The sequence below is a fragment of the Pseudonaja textilis genome, chromosome 2 (assembly GCF_049901715.1).
Source record: "Pseudonaja textilis isolate UNSWEBS1 chromosome 2, rPseTex1.2, whole genome shotgun sequence".
Taxonomy (NCBI): domain Eukaryota; kingdom Metazoa; phylum Chordata; class Lepidosauria; order Squamata; family Elapidae; genus Pseudonaja; species Pseudonaja textilis.
In genome coordinates, this window is record NC_141991.1 from 18580286 (window position 1) to 18603785 (window position 23500).

General features: G+C 40.8%; 1 protein-coding gene across 3 annotated transcripts in view; it reads right to left on the bottom strand.

The window, feature by feature from the left end:
* The window catches only part of LOC113450851 (cholinesterase-like), a 35612-nt gene extending 16999 nt beyond the window's left edge, over positions 1–18613 (bottom strand). Inside the window, exons 1-5 of one of the 3 annotated variants that reach the window (XM_026722160.2) lie at positions 18510–18567; positions 16090–16855; positions 10136–11663; positions 9482–9636; positions 8388–8836 (exon numbers count right to left, since the gene is read on the bottom strand). In XM_026722160.2, the coding sequence (XP_026577945.2) occupies positions 8802–8836; positions 9482–9636; positions 10136–11663; positions 16090–16165 (1794 nt within the window). In that variant the 5' untranslated portion in view covers positions 16166–16855; positions 18510–18567 and the 3' untranslated portion in view covers positions 8388–8801. Of the gene's footprint in view, positions 1–8387; positions 8837–9481; positions 9637–10135; positions 11664–16089; positions 16856–18509 lie in introns of those variants that run through there. The other 2 variants (XM_087923385.1, XM_087923386.1) reach the window with 2 other exon arrangements.
* Positions 18614–23500: the final 4887 nt, after the last annotated feature.

Here is a 23500-nt window from a genome sequence, read left to right on the forward strand (position 1 = left end):
AAATGCAGCAGTAGCTTCATGATCCCCACAAACTGTGGGGTTTCCTTTGGGCTCATCCAGAAAGAGGAAGGGAACTGGGCTTTATCACTCAGAATGTGGTTAACAGAGCCGTTAGTGAGCTAGTCAGGAAAAGAATCAATGCTTCGTGTTGAAAATAGCATTCAGTCTCTTAAAAAAAAAAACAATCTGAATCTTTAGCTTCTTCTGTGAAGTCTGATCAGGGGGCATTGAAAAGTCCAGCTCTTTGGATTGATTCAGCTTTATTTAGATGAATTGATTTTTATTTTATTCATCAAATCTTAAAACTGACCATCTCCCTCACAGAGGGGCACTGGGTAGTGTACCAATCAAGCATTAGACATAAAAAGGATATATGTAATTTAATTTTTTATTTTAAAAAAGAATGTAGTTTTTCTTAGTTGTAGCTCCTTATTCTCAGACCCCATAAGGACTACAGATCTTCTAAATCTTTTGAGTGGATCTGCACCAGATTTTACTACCAGAATATAATTAATTCTTACAAATGGATTGTTTTTCAGCATAATTTTCATTGCTATTTATTTTTTTATATTCTAAGATACGTTTGATGTAGCAGTAGCTCCAGGATAATAAATAATACATTTCATGTTAGAGTAACACATAGAAACATAATGCTCATCTACCTGCCATTTTTAAATGCTTAAATTAATTTTCAAAATCCATATTAACCTACTATATATTTATAATAATTTTCAATTTGCATAATGTCAGATTTAAAATTGAGAAAGCAACAAAAGGCAATCTTATATTCAAACCCCAATTGCTCATTATTGTTTTTCTGAAGTTTAAAAATTGGAATTGCTTTGCATTTCTGTCTACTGGTCTGAACTGTGTTTTTCATTCTGTGAAAATATCTCATACGGGATTGTGTTTTATATGAAAGCCATGACACATTATTTCTAGTACATGCATTTTTATGTATGGTCACTTTTACAAATGACCTTCTGTAATCATATATTTTTGCATATTTCCCCCAGTCTAATACATTTCTATGCTTATGCTTATTGAAATATTTAACTTTGTTAATACCATATTGCAAAAAAAATTCATACTGAAAGCCCACTCCAGTTTGCATATACTTCACGGCATGCAAAATATAAAAACTGAGAGCAAATACAGTACAATCCTCTCTCTTTCATATTGTTGATATTGCTTTAAAATATATTCATATCAGCTATGTTGTATAAGAAGATTGTATACGTAATAAATAATACCCAAAGGAAATTTAGAAACAGTTCTGAAAGCCAATCTGTAAAGTAGAAATTATTTTCTTCCATTGTTCTTAAAAAGAACAATTCATAAGATTTCCATCCTGTGTTCTTTCTTGAGCCTCATTGACAGAGGCAGAAGGGAAGCCCTAAGAGATCCACTCTATATGGACTTCCTTCTTCAGTCAAACGTCCAGAACCACCAGTCAAATTCTGTCAGTTCATATTCTTATGAACACACAATTTATTTGTGGCAGACTTCAATAAAAAGCTCCTCCTTGAATCATAGTCAAGGGTCTAACCCTAACCCTAACCCTTCCACATTTTAAATTAGGGACCTTCCCATGACTAGAAGAAAGTATATCTATGGTGGCTTCGTAGGTTGTCCTTGTGTTGAAACAATTTTCGTAGATGCTGTAGCCAAGAGTAATATTGGGCAATAGCAGGGGTTTTTGGTTGATCTCCTCTATGGCTATTAACATGGCAAAAATATGTTGGAAGTTCCTTTCCAGTAACCTAGAATAAAAATTAAACTGGACATCAGCCCATTTAAATGCTATTTCTTAAGCTTTCTCTTTCAACTAAAAGGCTCATTGTCCTGAACTGGAATTTCCCCTTCAAAAGTTTTTAATCCATCTATTTGAATCCCAGATAAAATAGCTACAAGATTATTGGAGAGGAGATCATACTAGATGATAGTTTTTTTTTAAAGAAAACTATCACCATTTTAAGCAGCGTTTGAAAATCATCTTTTCCTGCAAGCATGCGCAGCAATCAGCTGTGCCGCACAAAACAACTGAGGTTGAAAAATCAGGAAATAAAGGACAGCCTAGAGGCCGGGTGGTCAAGTACGCCAAACAGAAGAACAGAAGATAATCAGAGTGAACCGGTTCCCTCTTAGCTGATCTTTGGAGCGACTGGTTTGGCAGAACAGGGCAGAACCGGTAGAATCCCACCTCTGACTATTCTTGAAGGTAGCTCATTCCTCAGAACCATCCAGAAAAATTTGTATTTTACTGAGCTCTTTTTTTAAAAAAAAAATCCATGTTTTATGAAAACATAACAGTTGATGACAGCAGCTGAATGATTCTATAATAAGAAATTTTCCTGAAAAGAAAAAAAAGAAGTGAAAGACAGAAAAAAAGAAGTGAAAGACAGAAAAAAGATAAGTTAAAAAATCCAATATTTCCCAACTCCAGTATGAAATCCAACACTTGATGAGTCCAAACAGGAAACCAAAATGTCAAGATGTTGCTACTTTTCTTCATTATAAATTCTTAAATATGTATCATTACAATTAAAATTGTTGCCTGGCCTTGTCTCTCCACCAGAACAAAGTTAAGTCAAATGATAGCTTAATGTCAGGTGGAAGTAATCAGAAACAGGAGCTGTGTTCAAAGTACGGCATCACAAGATTATTACATACTACCTATACACCTGAATCTGATCTACTAATAGTCGAGGTAAATTGGAGTGAGATAAGAGTCATCAGAATTCATGGGGGACCTAAATTTAGCATTTTTGGGGGAGCCCAGAACTTCCAAACTGATGGCATATTTGACCCCACCTTCAGGCTTCTCCTGGTTATTTTCTATATTGAATTGACCAATTTCACAGAACCAATATTTAAAATCTAGTATACAAACATCTTTCCAGAAGCACACAATCACTCCAAGTACAATTTATCCACAATTCTTGCTGAATTGATATATATATTGATTCCCATTTGGATTCCTATTGAGGTGATGGTCGAAGCTCACATTATCTGATTGTCTACTAATTCCCATGAATAAATGGTATGTTCCATTAACCTCCACATGGAAACAGCAAAGGACCAGCCCGCGATGCCTCTGCCAAAAAAAAAAAAGGAACTTACCCCTTCTGACCTCCATTTTTGGCCACAATAGCCTCCTGCAGCCCTCTGCCAGCAAAAACGGAGCTTATGGGAGCTTAACGGAGCTTCTCCAGAGCTGGTCAGAACCTGCTGAATACCACCTCTGGGCAGGACTCTATCTCTCCAGAAGAAGGGTCTGGCTGGCTTTGCATGGAGTTGAAACTCAACGCATCAGGAAGGTGACCGAGAGGTAAACAATGGCACAAACTCATTGGGATGTGAATAGGTTTTGTCAATGTGTGTTCCCAACTGTTGGTTTCTAACTTAGATTTCGGGACTCCTGGCTGGGAAAGTTAAAGCCTAACCCATTTGTAGATTTCAGTTTAAATTTTACTTCACATATGCCTCCATTAAAGCAATAAACTTTCCTCTCTGTTTTTGAAAAAACGTCACTGCAAGGAGGCTGATATCGAGACGCAGTTTTAAAGTGACTGTTTTGCTTTAATGAAATCCTGTGATGACCCAGGGCGTCGCACAAAAGCAACAAAGTCACAAAATTAGGTAATACCTCCAACTTGCCCCCCAATGTCCTGTATCATCGGCTGGAGAAAAAAACTGTCCCAAGAACAGTTTTTAAAGGGAAAAAATTCCATCTGAACCCAAAGTACATATAAATGATAAATAAAAACCAACACAAACCACGCTGCAGCAATTAACGAGACAGGGCAAGATTAGGAATTGAAGACGTCAAAAGATAATGAAACACACACAGTTGGGAGGATGCCAGAACTCAGGTGAGACATGATAAACCAAAATAATTCACGCTTTGCTTCCAGCAAGGAGCTGTGCGCAAACATCCTCTTTATCCTGTTTTCCCAGCTGCAGCTAATGAAGGGAATCAGGGCCTTTTTCTCCCCTGTAACCCACATTGCTCCCTTATCCGTTCCCCCCGGCGTGCCCTAGGATGAAGAGGGGGTGGGCCTGGGTCTTCCTCTGAATGCCCAGCTGGACTGTGCCCTTCCCCAGTTTCCTCCACAGCCACCAGAGCTACACTCCCACTCCCTGTCAACTGTTCCACCTCTCCCTCGGAATCAGATTCCAACATGGGCATGACAAATCCTCTGGTAAAAGAAGTATGAAGAAAAGAGAAGAACAGAGACAGGAAAGCAGCATATGTTGGCACAGAAAGGAAGTAGACAGCCCACTCACTAAAACATTGCAAAAATAGGAATCTTCCATCAAACGCTTTTCTTTTTAAAGGGCAACATATGCACTTCAGTCTTGTGACCAAAGGCCGAAGGACTAAATGTTTATAAGGGCACAGTGTTAAGGAACAAGACGCTTGGCCTGAATGTAAACTCAGCTTAGGTCATGTCTCCACTTGTCCAGTATCACACCAAAATGTCCCCTGGCAACTACCTTGTTTTGTCTCAACAACAGAATAACAGAGTTAAAAGAAGAGTTAAAAGACCGTGGAGGTCTTCTAGTCCAGCGCCCTGCTCAGGCAGGAGCCCTGTACCATTTCAGACAAAAGGTTGTCTAATCTCTTCTTTAAAACCTGCAGTGTTGGAGCACCCACAACTGCTGAAGGTGACTTGTTCCTCTGATTAATTGTTCTCACTGTTAGGAAATGTCTCCTTAATTCGAAGTTGGTTCTTTCCTTGATGAGTTGCCCTCCATTGCTTGCCTTCACTTTGGAGAATATGTTGACCTAACTGCTAACTTTTCATCCCCCTATGAGATAAGTTTAAGTTACTCTTAGCTGTACTAGAGTTAAAATAATATTTCCTCTATTATTGCAGGATTCAACAACTGCAAGGCATGTAAAATCTATGATAATTGGCTACTCATTCTATGTAGTCTCCATGAAGTTCATTTAATAAACTACAACATCATTCAATGATGGTTCAAAGTGACGCTGGCCTTAGAAAAAGTGAATTATGACCAGTACTCTTACTTGACCGTTGCACACACACACACACACACACACACACACACACACACACACCCATAATCAGATGATCACAATTCAGGCCCTTGGCAACCAGCTTGCATTTACAACTGGTTGTAGTGTCCTGTGGTCACATGAACATGTTCTGCAGCCTTTTTTGCTAACTTCCAGCAAAAAAATGCCCATGGGGGAATTTGATTTACCTAATGACTGCAGTGATTAATTATGATGGTGTAAAAATCATCATAAAATTGGGCCCAACTTTACTTACAACAATGACTTACAATGGAAATTTTGGTCACAATTGTGATCAAAAGTTAAGGACTGCCTGTTTATCAGAGGCAAAGTCAGATGATCAGTAGTAAAAAGCACTTGGTCATTTCAGACTAACCCAGACACAACTGTTCACTCAAGGAATGGTAAATAGCACATAAACTCAGCAGTAGCAGAAAGTCAGAATCAGAAAATGTATAGCAAAATGCATATTAAGTTACTTGAATTTCTTGCATATATGTTTAGATATATGTTTACATCAGGGTTAAAGCAATGTTTCTCAACCTTGGATAATTGAAGAAGTGTGGATTTCAGTTTCCAGAATTCCCCAGCCAGCACTGGGGAAAAACACTGGGTTAAGGTATTCTATCAGAAAAAATTGATTTTTCACCGAAAAATGTTGATCACTCCCTCCTTAAAAAATACAAAACATTTATAAAAATGGTAAGACCATTCTAATGTTAAATCCATTAAAGACAGTGTAATAAGACAAAAAACATACCCAAATCTGGCAAGACTATGTTAGGAAGGAATTAGGGTTCCCCCATCTGGTTGCTTAAAAGAAATCTTCTATGGAGCTCAGTATCTTATTACACAAATGATCTGTAAGCTTTATTTGGACAAATACTGTTCATATTGTAGAAAAAGTGAGACTATGGGAAGAGACTGTTCCTTAAATTATTCCTTGTATTGCTTCAAAAACATTTGCAGCCAAACATTCTCTTAATGTGAAGAGAATGGTTTCATCCGTCTTTTCCCTCACGCTTCAAAAGGTGTTTCATGCTTCATGCCCCCCTTACATCTTCCAGTGTGCACACTTTGTCTTTCTTCACTTTAAACAAGGGTGTCTGCAGGGAATTATTTAAACAAAAAATCAAAATGGTAAGCCCCCAAGTATGATCAAAGATCAGTTTGTTATGTGTGTTACACTATTACGGCCACCATTTTGGGTTTTTTACCTTTTCTGTGGAATCTCTCTGTGCTTTATCGAATATCTCCTTGATCCTATTTGCCTCTCTTTTGCTTGTGCTTTTCAACTTATGTTAATCTATAGTAGGCAAAAATCAGAAAGTAACTTTGGAGATTAACACATTTTAGTATAAGGCATAAAAAACCTTCCTGGGGGGACAATCTAAGCAATGTAACTCTTCTTCGGAAGAAAGCATTTATTGTGACTGATATAGTCTATTTTTTATTTTAAAAGTCACATGCAATTTAGTTTAGGGATTTCCCTATGCGGATAGTAAAGTCTTCTGCCACTGCTGTAAAAAGATTGGGGGATGTATCAACCATCTAATAGATATTTTAATCAAACTTTGTTTCTGAATGGGGATGGCACTATCACTTGTGAATAAATTATGATAATCTGATTTAGTGTTTGAGATATGGATGCCATTTTCAAAGAGGTTCAACATAAGTGGCAGCCCTTCATAGTTCAAGACACAGGCAAAGCAGAGATTCTCTGTAGTAAAGTAGAATAAGGGAACTTTATTTATTTTTGTTTAGTATATATCTCGCTGTTATTATTTTCACAAATAACCCAAGGTGGAGAACATACCCACATCCCTTCCTTCTCCTATTTTCCCGAAAACAACAACCCTGTGAGGTGAGGTGGGCTGAGAGAGAGTGACTAGTCTAAAATCGTCCTATTTAGTATAAGGGGGAATAGAGAGTCCCTTAGATTGATTTTTGAGATTAAGGCACCAGGCTAAATGTTCCCAGACTGTGAGTTCTAATCACAGCCTTTCTGGCTTTCATGGCTAAGACAGAATAAGAACTCACAGTCTCCTGATATCTAGTCTGATGCTTTAATCTTAACCTTAAAAGTCCATCTAAGGTGCTCTGTGTTCTCCTCATACTAAACATTGTGGAGTTTATGGAATCCAAATGCAGGACCCAAAGTACGTACTTATGGCTTGCTGCAGTGTTTACCGTTATCAGTGTGCACTGGAGAAATTCCCTTCAGAAAATAGTGGGAGAAAATGATGCTGTCAAGCTTCACCCAGCTTGGATGTTTAGGAAAGAAAGACCCTCAAATCCATTTATAGCAAAAGGTATACTTTTGTTTGGTTATAGCGCAAGAAAAGCTAAATCTGAGTATTCCCGCTCAAAGCCTTCTTTCCCCCATTCTCCTGGGTCCTCTCATCTTGACCAATTTTAAGAGCCCAATAATATTAGGAGTTTTGGTAACAGCTTTAAGTTTGGTGCCTCTTTGGTGGAGTTTTGCATTCCATTCTGATGCTCATGTTGTTGGATCAGCCGGTCTGTTCCAGATTGACACCTCTGGTTTCTGTCATCCTGTCATCCCCCTTCCCTACATCCCCCTTCTCCCCCTCCCCTCATTTTACGGCAGGATGTCAGCGAAGCAAAGTAGTTTGAAGCCATTACAGTGGCAGACTGGACAGATTCACTCATATTTATACGTTTCAAAATGGAGGGGGATTTATATGCATGCATACATATTGGTAATTAATAACATAACTGATCTCAAGTTACTTCCTGCCCTTCTGTTATCTAGAGAGGACAATGGTCTTTGTTAGAAGAAATATTTGCATCGTGAGATTCAGGGGTACCTATGGGAATGTTCTGATAACATTTATCACTGGTCTACAAGGAGACATTCCAGATCTCTCCATTTGTCTGTTAAATAGTCCCATTCACCTGAAAACTGATTTCCCCCAAAGGCTGAGTTTCATTGTCATACTTTCTCTTTCTCAGCACTGCATAATCTTCTGTGTAAGTTACTCTTCATGGCTCATTCCTTCCTACCCTATGCCCAAGATCTGTATTTGTTTATGCTGAGATCTAGAGGTGCCTCCAGGTTCATCTTCCACAAAGGCCATTGGCATCAGCTTGGAGACCTTCCACTCCACACAGCAAAGCTGAGCCACAAAAGTGCTACTTAAAATGGTTTGGAATGCCGATGTGAAAATGCTATTTCGAAAGAAGTCTAGCCCCCTTCGGAAATCATCCAACTTGATCCCGATTGATGGCCATTACTACAACCAAGCACTGGATTCCCACCTCCTGTAAGGATTGCCTCTCCTCCTAACTTAAGAAAGTGAAGACTCTTGAACCAAAGTATTTCTAAAGGAACCCTTTATTAAGCAGAAGTGATAGCAATACATTCCAAGCAGAGTCTGAATACCCTTAGGCAAAACAAGTAGAATGAAAGCAGTAAAAACCCCTCCCTTTAGCCAGATGCAGATTTCAGCCAATCCACAGGTGTGAAGATGTCATTGTACGGGCCACTCTGAGAAACAGATAAGCATACATTCCCCTGGCCATCTCCGCTGGCTTTCAAAGTGAAACAACCCACTTGCCCCCGCCCTAAACATTTCCCAAGAGGTGAGAAAATCTCAAAGCGCTTTGGCGACAGGATACAAGTAATAAAATAACAGTTGTCATAAGCAATAGTAATGAATCAAATTCAGGGGCTCCCACTTCTCCCTATTGAATGACAGTATCACTGTTAGGGACACCTCCTGTCTTCTTCCTAGTCTGATGAAACAGAATCACCTTCGGACTTTTCTGCAGAACAAAGAAAAATGAAATATCAAGATAAGGTGTACATCTGATCACTGAAGAATCTGAATCTAGAAATAGGATTCTGACGATTCCATGATTCATGACATCATATATATTTATGAAATAGATATCAAAACATTACTGTTCATCACATGATCAGCCAAATGTTTAGATTGGAGGTCCACCAACTCAGTCCTTCTCAAAAGCCGGGATGGGCAGATACGTTTTGAGGGTGTTGGAGGTATCATTGCAGGATGTTAGCTATCCCAAATAAAGCTGCCTTTTGCAATTGACTGAGAGGGATTTTGTCAATGCCCATGGTGCTCAAGGGGTGATCCAGGTGTTTTGGGATTTGTTATTGTTGTTGTTATCTTTATGTGAGCAACTAAGGCTTACTTAGAGGACATTACTAGAGACCTAATTCTTGTGGTGTCATTGAAATATGCTTGCTCTACAAAATGTATCGCTAGCATTACAAAACTGCCCAGTGCAAAATCAAATGCGTATGTTTTAGCAAACACAGGCAATAGCATCAATTTTTAGAAATTGCGCTATGAATGAGATATTTGATATAGAAATGATTTTTAAAAACAGCTTTTTCATCAACCATTACTCCCTTCCAAAGGCAGAACTAATAGACGAACTTACGTGGCTCTTCATCCTTTGAAAGAAGGCTCTTTAAAAAAGCACAGTGCTCTTTCACCCTTTCCTGGAATGGCCCAATATTAAAAAGGAATAAATTGTGCTTTGTGGGATCATAGAGTGGCCATTTATCCTTGGTGGCTGCTGACCCGGAAGGATTCCTAGGGAGGAAGATAAGGACATTGATGGAAGGTTTATCAAGCAGAGATCTAATCTACAATTAAGAAGGGATTTCCTGATAGTGAGAACAAGTGATCAGTGGACAGCCTGTTTTCAGAGGTTATGGGTGCTCCATCACTGGAGGCTTTCAAGAAGTCACTTGTCTGAAGTACAAGGTGTAGGGTCTCCTGCTTGAGCAGGGGATGGATTCACATAACCGTATATCCTACTTAAGAATTGCAGTGATTTGCTTAATATCTGTAGTAAGGAAGGGCAAGATTCATTTAACTTAATCTTGCTCAGCAACAGAAATTCTAGTCCCAACTATGGTCGTAAATCATGAGCTACATGTATTAACACAACCTGTAAACATAGGCAAAGAAATAGAGTGCATTACTTTATGGTGTTACTTTAGATATGAAATGCGTTTGTTGAATGTGTGTGGGGGGGCTTTCTTTGGATTTAAAATACAAATTGATAGAAATAAAGTAAACCACTTACCCAGTTCTGGCAAACTCTGCCCAGTTGTGCATCATCTTACGGCTCAGTCTGGCTTCAGCCTCTGTGTATGTTTGATTGACAGGCATCACTGATTCAAGGGTCCCAAAAACGTAAGGAACCTCAGAACTGTGGGATGCCCCAATCCATTCAGGCCAAACTGACCATGAAGGGCGATGTGTGAATAAATAGGCATATACAGGACTCCCCGTTTTCCTGATATTTCCTGCAGCTTCAATGAATGGACATGCAAATATCCAATCTGTATAGAAGTAGGACAGAGCGGAGCGGTATTTTGCTGGACCGTGATTTCCTTCACTGTACCTCAGTGCTATACTCTGAACCACATCTTCAGTTGCATTTGGCACCAACAGCTGTATCCCTTTCAGAAGCTGCTCCTGATTGATGAGATTGTGGGTGACGTTGGAGAAAACATAGTGGACAAATGGGGCGGCTTCGTCAGAGGTTTCACCCATGACGACAGGTTTGACCTGAATTTGCCCCTCCTCCATGAGCTTTTCTGGTTCCCCAAGTAAAAAGTCCCCATCTGTGGTTGGCCTGAAGGGAAAATTCAGAAGGAAGCCACCTTTCAAGGACATGGCTATTTCATGCCGAATCAATTCAGAAACATTTTTTGTTTGCAGACAGTGCCCTAGGCTGATCTTATTGTCCTCGGAGCAACCTAGCAAATGAAGGAATTCCAGAGATATCCGTTTGGCTTCCTCAGGTGACCTCCAAGCCCAGAAGGCATTGGCTGTTCCACTCTGTATCACCGCTTGGGCAAAAAGGTCCTGGCTTTTTGGTGCAAGGAGATGGAAATTCACAGAAGCTCCTCCAGCACTCTGGCCAAAAATGGTCACCCGAGAAGGATCTCCCCCAAAGGCAGCTGCATTCTCTTTTACCCACTTCAGGGCCAGCTGTTGGTCCAATAAGCCTAGGTTCCCTGGGGCAGCTGGTGGAAAGTAAAGGAAGCCTAAGGCTCCCAAGCGATAATTGATGGTGACCACAATGACATTCTCAGTGGCAGCTAAGGGTGCCCCATTGAACACGGCCACAGAAGACGTGCCCATGAAATATCCTCCTCCATGTATCCAGACCAAAACAGGCACTGGGGCAGAAGGTTGTGGGTGTGGCACCCAGATGTTGAGTGAAAGGCAGTCTTCTGACAGTGGTGTTTTAGGAGACCATATATGTGCTTCAGGGACATCCTGGGAAATAAATTGAGGACAGGAATTGCCAAAGCTAGTGGCTTCCAATGGTTGCTTCCATGGTTGATGTGGAAGAGGTTTCTGGAAACGCAACTTCCCCAGGGGAGGCTCAGCATAAGGAATGCCGAGATAGGCTGTCACAGGTCCAAGGCCAGACAGGAACTGCTTGCCCTTAATAGGGCCACTGCTGGTTATGACCACTGTGTCTCCATTAGAAGCACAACTGGAGGCCAGTGGAAAGGGGAGAAGGACGAGGAGGAGGCAGCACAAGAGGGACGGGCAAAGCAGACAAGGCATTGCAACAGAAGGACAAGTCAGTGGACCTGGAAAAAATGACAACCAATATAAGATTATTCCAATACTGAATAAGCCCACCTTATGCCGATTCATGATTATTGTGATGGTGGTGCTCCTTTTTTTCCTGATGGCTTCCAATGGCGAGCAGGTAATGACTTAGTCAACTTTGCGCTTCTCCATGATGTATCTCCAACCTTCTAGAACTCTTGATTAAAGATCCCTTTGTTCAGCGAATGGAGAGTTTTACACAGAATTGCTAGTAGATCTTCTCCAATACAGTGTTGTTATATATTATTTGCGATCTAACTTTCTAACTTATTCCAGAATTCTGGAACTTGGTGTACAAATCCCTATCTTGTAAATTATGGTTTAAGATATAGCTGAAATAAATAACAATGTAAAATTACCCCAAATCAACATTTTTACTGCTCCGATCTTGTTTTAAACCACCGATCATGTCAAGCCAGAAGAGTCACTGAAATTTAGGATTATGAAGGTAAGCGTGCCCTCTTTTGGGTGTGCTGTGCAATAAAATTCCTTAGAAAAACCAGTCATGTTAAGAATGGCAAAATAAGCAAACTTGTAAAGCATCAGAAAAAAATGGAGAGAGCTAATCTATAAAAGGCTATAAATCAGTGTTTCTCAATCTTAGCAACTTTAAAATGTGTGGACTTCAAGTCCCAGAATTTTGGGAGTTAAAGTCCTGAAGAAGACCTAACATTACAAAGCCAACATGGGTTTGTCAAAAACAGATCATGCCAGACTAATCTTATTTTATTCTTTGACAAAGAGACAAAATTAGTGGACCAGAGGAATGCTGTCAATATAATTTACTTGGACTTCATTGATTAGAGACAGTCCCATTCCAATCACAAAGCCTTAGCAATCAATCACATCTACTGCATTGGAACCATCTGCTCTATAGGAAAAAGCAAACGCACCCAAAGTAGATGCCACACAAATATTGGAACAGAGGCGAATCTACTGGAATTTTCCACTCAGTGCTTCTCTCCAGCCAGCACCAGCAAAGTCCATCATGGGACACCGTAACTTCATTTTCCACTCACACGGAGGAAGACAAATTAGACTTTTAGAAACTCAACCTGTGGGGGAAGTCAATTATGTTCTTCATATGCATTCTTCCCTACAATTGGCTATTTTTATAAAGTAGAAATGACCAGAAAAGGAAACTTGCAAATTTCTCTTCTTCCCACATAGATGAAATTATAATCTCAAAGAAAGCAAGTTTATCTTGAGAGACCTCTGATCGTAGGGATGTGAATCTGTTTTCCTTTTTCTTCCAATTTTATTTCTTTTTTTCTGTCTAAGATTATTGGATCATTAGGTGATAGACAAAGAGGAAAAGAATACTGTAGACAATTTGATGGGGCAAGAATGGGATTACTTGATTTCTCTGAAGCACATTTTCCAAAACAAGAAACCAAGCACATGGTACAGTGCTGTGCCAGGGAGAGAAGGAAACTTAATATAGGAAATTCGTTCTATAAAAACTTCCACTGGCATGACAAGTTGTCAAACGAGTTCCACTAGTATGATATTACCATAGTGACAATACATACCAGTAATACACTAGTATAAAAATAGTGGAATATTAGTGTTTCACTGGTATGATGAGTGTCAAACTCTGAGTGGGATCTTGAAGTCCTACCAGACCACCACTTAAGTGTGAGCCAGCAGTGTGCTGCAGTGGCCAAAAAAGCCAATACAGTCCTAGGCTGCATCAACAAAGGGATAGCATCAAGATGACATGAAGGTTAGTATCACTTTATCCTACATTAGAAAACCATACCTGGAATACTGGGTCTAGTTTTTGGACACCACAACATAAAAAAATGTTCCGACTCTAGATAAGAGCGCAGAGAAGAGCAACAAAGATAAAAAAGATGAAGAAGGGTAGCAGGAATTGGGTATGTCTCATCCAACAAAAAGAAGGACTAGGTGACATGATAGTCATTTTCCAAAGCTAATAGAATCCTTTGGGTTGTATAAAGAGAAGCATAGAATCAAGATCACATGAAGTATTAGTGCCACTTTACAAAATCCTAATAAAACCACACCTGGAATACTGCAACCAGTTTTGGTCACCATACTACAAAAAAGATGTTGAGACCTTGGAAAAAGTTAAGTGAGAGCAACTAAGATGATCAAAGGCCTGGAGATTAAAACATATGAAGAACGGCACTGGCTAGTGATAGGAGGTTCTGCTTGAGCAGGGGTTGGACTAGAACAGTGGCCCCCAACCTTTTTTGTGCCACGGCCCGGTACCGGCATCACAAAATGATCCGCGGCCCGGTACCGGCATCAGCACGCATGGCAAGGCGAGGGAAGCGACCGGCCAGCCAGCCGTCCCCCACTTCTCCCCGCCACCTTCAACTCCTCCTTTGTACCTTTGTCAATGGGCTCTGAGATGGCTTCGGGACGGTCGCTTGGCTCGCCTTGCCTTGGGTGCTGAAAGAATCCTCGCGCCTTAGTTTTGTTCGAAGCCACCACCCCCCTTCGATGAAACTAAGGTGCGAGGATTCCTTCAGGACCCAAATGCCGCTTTCCAACTGGAAAAGCTCACCGGAAGCACTTTCTCATCAAAACAAGATGGCAGCGCCCAGCAAACTGGCGGCCCGGTAGAAAATGTTCCACGGATCGGTCCCAGTCCGGGGCCCGGTGCTTGGGGACCCCTGCACTAGAAGACCTCCAAGGTCCTTTCCAGCTCTCTTCTCTTCTCTTCTATTCAATCTGAAGGCTTGTCAAGAGAAGAGGGGATCAGCCTATTCTCCAATGCACCTGAGGGCAAATAACGGATGGAAGCTTATCAAAGAGAGATCCATCCCAGAATTAAGGAGAAATTTCCTGTCAGAACAATTTAGTTAGCGGAACAGACGTTGTAGGAAGAGATTGAACAGCCATTTCTCTGTCATCGTATAGGATCTTCTGCTTAAGCAGGAAGTGGATTAGAAGTGGATGTCCTATGGTAGGAAATGAGATTTATTGCAATTTTTAAAAGCTCAACTGTTTATCCGGCCAGCCAGCCGGCCAATCCCTCTATTTTAGTCTCTAGCTTCTGGATGTAAGTTATAGATTTATTTAATATTCTGCCTTTATTATTTTTAAGGCGACAAACATATCTAATTCTCCTTCATCCTCATATTTTTACCTTTAGCTTCTTCAAACAGCCAATCTGATACAATTGTGTAACTGGTTTTACAAAGCCAGCCTCTAAGTTAGTAAATAATTTTTTGCCCAAGTGGGATAGAAGACCAGCTTATTCCTTAGTTACAATCATCAGGAGTGAATTGGTGCTTGAAGTTGCCCATAGGGTAGTTAGCTGAGGTGTTTTTAACTGGATTCAGACATGCAGCAATGATATAGTTGAACAGTTGATCTCTCAAAGAGGCCATTAGGGGGTGGCTCATAAACTAACATTCTAAGGTCCATTTTATTATTTATTAATAATGAAAGAATATACTTAAATACAAGCATGTGTATTAATAGTAGAATTACATGGATTGGATGAATGGAAGGATTACGAATAGATTTACCATATCTTCAAATGATAGTGTGATTGGTATTAGAATTATATATTAAAACACTGAACAATGATAGAATGAAGGATAAAACTTTAATATACACAGATGTGAAGTGTTAAATAAGGATAATATGAATAATAAAGCAGATGAAAGATGGAAAACAGAAAAGAAACATCTTTGAATACTATGGTGACATGAATAAAAGTTAGAATAGAAATAAGAGGGGAATAACAACATATATATATATATATATATTAACATAACAAGATATATGTAATAATAAGAGGGAGGTTTGGAAATTGAATGGCGGTAGTATTAGATATGTTTAAACAATATGAAACAATGAAAATGAAATGTAATAACTATGAGTAATAATATTATGTTTATTTGTACCAAAATGTATGATACCCAGGTATCACATTGTTCAACGCATTGATATGTATAAGCAACATTATATAAAAAAACTTCACTTAAAAAAAAAGGCGACGAATATATGTAATACTCCTTCCTCCTCCTATTTCCCCCCCAATAGCAACTCTGTATGGTGAGTTGGGCTGAGAGAAAGTGACCAGCCCCAAACCCTCCAGGTGGTTTTTATGGCTAAGGCAGAACTAGAATTCATTGTTTTTAGTTCCTTAACCACTGGACCAAACTCTCTCTCCCCCTTCCTCTCCCTCCCTCCCTCTCATAATTGCAAGATACACAGAAAGAGCTTAAAGCAAAAGACATATAGATAATCAAGGAAAGTGTTCTCTATTAAACAGAAATGACATTTAACAAATGTGCCCCCCCCCAGGAAAAATCGGGACTAGATTCACTTTCACTGTTTTCTTAACATCTCCTTAAAAAAAGACCTTAGTGCCAATATGCAGAGTAAAATAAAGAAAAATAAGTAGCTGTAAGATATTACCTTTCTTTCCTTTAATAGCTGGCAAGGGGTGGTCTCTCTTACTTGGATCCTTACTTATATATCCATCTTCATCCATCTTTTGGAACTTTTGGGTTTTTTTGGTAGTAGCAAGCTTTATAGTCTTCGCAAGAGGAAGTGACAGTTCTTTGAGGTTCTTCAAACAGCTAGTCCGATACAATTGTGTAACTGGTTTTACAAAGCCAGCCTCCAAGTTAGTAAATAATTTTTGCCCAAGTGGGATAGGAGACCAGCTTATTCCTTAGTTACAATCATCAGGAGTGAATTGGTACTTGAAATTGTCCATAGGATAGTTGGCTGAGAGGTGTTTTTATCCAAAGTGTTTACCAACCTTTATGTAAACTTAATTGCAGGTGTTTACTGTAACTCTTGAGGAAGAATTCCGGTGTCTGGATTGGGAAAGTAGTTGGAAGGAGTTGTGGATGATACATCTCCTATGCAACAGAATGAATCATTCCAGGATATGGTGATGAGCCTCTAATAACGCACAACTACATTGTTGATGAAAGTGCATTAAAATAAAACGCTCTATATAACTTTGGAGCCCTTTTGTAGGCAATCAGTCTCTCCTTCCATTGGAAATGAGTGTCAATATTTCATTGGGAACTAAATGTTTGGGTTTCACTCATTTCTGTCTCTCCAAGTCCAAGTTGCACACCAACTCTGAAGGCCAAGTTGCAAAGTAAGAGCGAAGAACAGAATGACTGATTTTAGAATGGAGGTGTTTATCCTGGTTCCACATAGTTACCTATGTCCAGGGATGGTAAAGTAAAGTCAGAACCCCTGAACTCCACTGAAACAAAGCCAGACCAGAAGCCTCTGGGAAAACATAAACTGCACACCAAATTTTACCCTACAAAATATCCCAAGCTAAAGAAATTGAACCTCTAAGCACATTAGAACAAGAAAGCCATAAGGAATTGCTATAAAACAAATACCCCAAAGAAAAGAATCAAACCAAGGTAATTAGAACTCTAGGCACATTAGAAAAGAACGCATTTAAGAGCTGTTATAAAATACAAAAACCATTACAAAATACAAAAACTTATATTAAGCAACAGGACATGCAGGAAGAAGGAAATTAACCCACAATATTAGGAAATCAGAGCAAACAGAAAGTCGGGTGTATTGCAAAAGACAGACAAAATATTAATTATAAACAACACCATTAGCTAAGGACTAAACACTCAAGCACTTACTCACTCAAACACGCTAGCACTCACTCCCTTCCTCCCACAAGAGATTGCTCTCAACAAAGCAACAGGAAAGGAAATTTCAGAAAGAGGAGTTTGAGAGGATAAGGGTAAAATCAGATGACTGGGAAAAGAAACAGTGGAATACAATAGAGAAAGGAGGAAGGATAAGAGAAAGGGTCAAAAAATGAGAGAAAATGGAAGACAAGCCAGGAAGAGATTAACTAATACTGTAAGGAGAGCAAGAGATGATGGCTGAAGAGGGGAAGGATAAGGATTCCACATGAATTTTATTTTATTTTATTATTTTAGATATACAATTATTAACTTTAACAAATTTGAAATTAATATTTTATTATAGGGTTATTAAAGATATATAAATTGTTAATTATAATAAATATAAGGCTCAAGATTCTAATTGGAACAAATATGAAATTAAGACCTTATGATAGGACTATTATTTAAGACTTATAATTGTTAATGGAAATATGTATGAAAATTAATACAATATTGTAGGGAAAGAAATGACATGTGGAATATGTCAAAAAGAAAAATAATACAGTATATGGTAAATGATAAAAATGATTATATTATTATTAGAATGTATAATTTTTTAAATGAAAATAAGATGGAAAATACGATTTGTGTATTACAATGAGATTAGAAAGGGACTTTGTTTTAAAAATATAATAGTGACATAATTAACATTAAAAAAGGGTATAAATACTGGACAATATAAATCACTATGAATTTATCAATGATTATTTGAACTATATAATTTGTTAAATTCTGCAAATACGACTATTAAGAGAATATGCATAACAAAAGAAATGATATTAAGAATATAGAGATTGATGTAAAGTAGCATATGAGAATATTCTATGATAAAAATGGATAATACATAGTAATACTAAATTAGATAAGAAAGTTAATAGCATGAATATGAAATTATGCTCATGTTTGTCTTAAAATGTCAAATAACCTGGAATCACACTGTTCACACAATGATGTATTTATAGAAATAAAAAAATAAATAATGTATTTAAAAGAGATAGAGAGAGAGATTGCCCTCGGGGTGGAGAGACTCAAACACAAAATAAGATTAAAACCACTAAAGCAATCACAAACACAAAAGAATCACACAAAAACTATAGGACTACCTAGAAATCAATTTCAAAGGGATAAAGGGTATAAAAAACATGTGTTTACAGTTTAAACTCTGCTAGCTAGCCCAGGAATGCTGGTCTTTCTTGCCACTTGCCTTCCTGAAAACATAAACAAGATCCGGGTTTCATGCAGCTCGTTTCAGTCTCCACCCAGTCAGCAACATCCTCTCAGCCGGGAATTTCAAACTCAGGGAAGGAAAGGCTTTACCTTTCAACAGGGAGAAAGAATTGTCCGAAGTAGTGTAGGGTTTTCTGCGTAAACAGTGGGTGGGATTAGAATGGGGGTCGCTAACCATTTGGACCTCAGGAAAGATAAAAAACCATTTTAAAAGTTTACAGAATTACAGAATGTCTGAGTTGGAATGGAACCTGGAGGTTTTCTAACCCACTTCCTGCTTAAGCAGAAGATCCTATACAATGACAGAGAAATGGCTCTTCAATCTCTTCCCCCAACGTCTGTTCTGCTAATTAAATTGTTCTTGTTAGGTATAACATAGGTCACCTAACGTAGTTTGAGTAAAATAATATATATAAGCTATGATTGTTAGTTTAAGTGTGTGTCACTTTAAAACTGCAAAGCATGTAATTTTGGGTGTGGTGTGAAACCACCATAAGAGGGAACAAGAGACGCTGACGATTCCCTGACGATTCCCTGGCAATTACTGGATTGGATTACATTGATGGTTTGTTAGCTGCGTCATTCCCCTACTGAAGAGTTGCTGATAAGGAAGAGAGGAGTTTTTGAGTTCTTCATATCTCTCTACTGCGAGGAGATATATCACCGGACTGTTATTTGTAAGTGTACTGACCTCTCTTTTTCGACACTGGAATTTGCAAATGAATAATCCCTGGACGGACTGAACTAAGTGAATGATATATGGACTGTTTTGACTATGCTTTAACTCTTGCTGGAATAAAACTATTTAATTAGCACTGTGCCTCTGTTTTACTGAGTGTAAGCTACTAAAAAACGATATCTCACATATTCTGCCTGCCTGCCTGACTGCCCTGCAGATCCTTGCTAGGGTGTATCCCTAACAGTTCTGACAGGAAATTTCTCCTTAATTCTGGGTTGGATCTCTCTTTGATAAGGTTCCATCTGTTATTTGCCCTCAGGTGCATTGGAGAATAGGTCGATCCCCTCTTCTCTTGACAGCCTCTCAGACTGAATAGAAGAGAAGAAAATAGAGCTGGAAAGGGACCTTGGAGGTCTTCTAGTCCAGCCCTCTGCTCAAACAGGTGAATCTCGTATCACTAGCCAGACCCAAATCTGCAGCCGTTCTTCATATGTTTTAATATTCAGGCCTTTGATCATCTTAGTTGCTCTCGCTGAACTTTTCCCAAAGTCTCAACATCTTTTTTGTAGTATGGTGACCAAAATTGGTTGCAGTATTCCAGGTGTGGTCTTATTAGGGTTTTGTAAAGCAGCACTAATGCTTCATATGATGTTGATTCTATGCCTCTGTTTATACAACTCAGGATCTTTGGAAAACTATCATGTCACCTCGTCTTCTCCAAAATAGTTTCGACAGGATCCACGCATGGGATGTATTCAGCTCTGTTCAGCTATAGACTGAATAGAAAAACTGAAGATACACCCCTTCCGGGCCACTGTCTCCAGTTCTTCTATTCAGTCTCAGTGGAGATAGACGTTTTTAATCTTGCTCCTCTATACTTTATCATAGAGGGGTGTTTGTAGTATTTTTAATTTAGATTTGTTATTTTGGACTAACCACACAACAGTCCTTAATGGACTAATAGCACCTTAGGCTTTTCAAAAGCCTCAGTGCTTTTTACGATCACAAGCCTCTGTTCCATCAGTTTTTTCAAGCAAACAGACTTCCATAGAGTTTGCAGAGATCGCTTCCAAAAACCTGGAATAGGGTTTGGGGGGCATTGAAGATGCACCTTTTGCCAGCTGAGCAGCCTGCCTGTATAAGGGAGCACTAAGCAGTCCGAGCACAGAAGGTACCTGTTATGTCCTGAGGACTCAAGGAGTTCTCACTCAGGTCCACTCACTTGTGTGGGCGTTATTTCCCCCATTCCCATTGGTCAGTTCTCCCCAGCAGCCAGCTATAAAAGCAGGCTGCGGGGTCCAACTGGCTGCTGATTGCTGCGAGCCAGTTCCAGGCTTGGCAAGCACGGTCAGCCCTTTATTTGTAAATAAAGTACTGTTGCACTCATGCTCTGGTTCAGCCTCTCATTGCTCAAACTTAACACTGGCGACGAAGGTGGGATGGCTACCAGAAGCACCTTGCAACCGCTGAGTCACTAGCCACCGATCTACAGCCCAGAGAGAGCGATCGGCTGGCAACAAGGGAAACGCTGATCCGCAGCCTAGAGAGAGCGGTCAGCTAGCTAAACGAGCGATCAAAAGAGCAAACGCAGATCCGCAGCCAGAGAAAGCGGTCTGAGTCAAATAGTTAGAAGCGTCTGTAGCCGCTTGTTAGCCTCGCCACGGGAAAGTGAAGCGCTGCAGCCGCAGCCGCTCTGCATTTGGCGCGAAATTCAAACGGGTGTCATTTGAATTTCGGGCCAGTAGGAATCACAGCACAGCGCTGTAGAGAGTCACTAACGCCCACTTTTTTTTGGCGCGAATCAAGACACCTCCAATGGCTAGCAGCCAACGTGGTAACCCAGAGAGAGAGAAAGAGAGGGTAGCAAAAACCCTCCAGAGCTGATATCACTTGTAACTCACGAGCGTTCGTAGTCCCAGAGAGATTTCTCCCGCAGGTAGCCCAGCCGTTCCAGCACCATGAGTTCCAATCCAGTATTCCCGGCGTTTAAACCAGACAAGGAGAAGTGGGAATCGATAAGAACCGTTTCAATCATTACATCGATGCAGTCGGCCTGTCGGATGCGGAGAGCATCGGAAAAATCCTATTTCCTAATCTACTGCGGAGCCACCGTTTACAATACCGCTGCAGCACTCGTGGCGCCGAGAGAATTAAAAATGTTCCGTGGTCCGAGCTGCTTGAGATCCTCACAAACCACTACGCTCCCAGACCTTCACAAATCGCCAGGAGGTTCACGCTCCGAATGAGGAAGCAATCAAGTAAGGAGACCATCAACCAATATATGGCCGCCCTCAGAACAGCAGCCCTGCACTGCGGGTTTGGAACATACCTGGAGGACATGCTCCTCGATCAATTGGTTTGTGGGGTCAAGGATCTCAACCTACAGAGGCGACTGCTAGCTAAAAAGACCTCAACCTCGCGCAAGCGGTAGAGGAGGCCCTAGCAGCCGAGCTAGCTACTTAACTCAGCCACCGAAATTCAGGGCCCAAGCGCCAAGCTAGCAGCGTTCCCAGTCCATTCAAGAGGTGGAAGCGGAGGAAGGCCACAGCGAGGAGAACGATGTCCATCGCCTCACCAATGACAGACGGTCGCAGGTAGGGGCCAAACAAGAATACACCGTCCACCCAAGCACATCACCCTGTGCCTAGCCTGTGGGGGATCACATCAAAGGGCCACCTGCAAGTTTAAAGGAGCCGTTTGCAACAACTGCCATAAGAGGGGGGCACATTGCGAGAGTCTGCCAAGCCCCCCAAAGCGCTGCACAAAGACCCCCGTCCTCGCACTCGGGACCACAGAGGCAAGTATTAAACTGTCGCACGCACCGCCTTGCCAGGCGCACTTGCCACTCTGTTAGTAAAATTCTCTCTCCGTTTCCCTAGAAGGTAAACCGTGCCACATGGAGGTTGACACAGGGTCAGCGCTCTCAATAATCTCGTGGAACACCCTCAAGAGACTCCACCCCAGCCTATCTACTACCCGGCTTCAGAGATGCCAGTTCGGTCTGAAGGACTACCAGGGGAAGGCCATTCCCGTGATCGGCAGAGGCAAGTTCTTTGTCAGTTTTAGAGCTTTTAAAGGCCACCTACCTCTAGTGGTAGTTAACGGCAATCTACCCACCTTATTGGGGCTCGATTGGTTTCCCCACCTCGGCCTAGGGTTAACAGGAGTCCATGCTGTCTCAACCTCAGACACTGACTCCTTATTCGCTGACTACGCAGATGTATTCAGCGAGGAGCTGGGGTGTTATAATGGAACCCCCATCTCGCTCACCGTTGACCCCCAGGCAGCCCCAATCAGATTAAAACCACGTAGAGTTCCATTTGCTATTCGACCAAAACTAGACGCTGAATTAGATAAACTACTAAAACAAGGGGTCATTGAGCCAACAGATTTCGCCAAGTGGGAGACGCCCATTGTCACACCCCTAAAAAGATGGTAGCCTGAGAATTTGCTCGGACTACAAGACAACAATCAATAAATATTTACAAGTTAGCGCCTATCCTGCGCTCCGTCATTCAGCATTTATTGCATACATTCGAACCGGGCAGTATTTTTGCTAAATTGGACATGTCTCAAGCATATCAACAGTTCCCTGTTGATAACCAAACAGCGGAACTTCAGACCATTGTCACTCACAGGGGTGCCTTCCGATGCAAGCGTCTCCAATTTGGCGTAAGTGTTGCCCCGGCATTTTTCAATCCCTTATGGAGCGGATTTTACAGGGCCTCCCTGGTGTAGTACCCTACTGACGACATTTTGGTCTCGGCCAGGGACAGACCCCAACTCTTCCAGAGAGTGCGAGCAGTGTTAGAGAGGTTCAGACAGCATGGCCTCAAGTTAAAAAAAGAAAATGCGCCATTGCCACTAGACAGGTGGACTTTCTGGGTTATAAAATTGACGCTCTGGCATTCACCCCTGGAGTCCAAGGTCAGGGCGATCCACGAAGCTCCCACACCGACCTCCAAAACGGAGCTACAAGCTTTCTTGGGACTCCTAAACTTTTATGCCTCCTTTTGCCCCATAAAGCCTCAATAGCCGAACCCCTACACCGATTACTAGACAAAAAGTCACCGTGGCACTGGGGGCACAAAGAAGACCAGGCGTTTAACGCCGTCAAATCACTACTTACGCCAGAGGCAGTGCTCATCCACCGACCCCAACCTTCCTTTAGTACTGGCAGCAGACGCATCCCTTTTGGAATTGGGGCGGTCCTTAGTCACCGACTCGCCAATGGCGC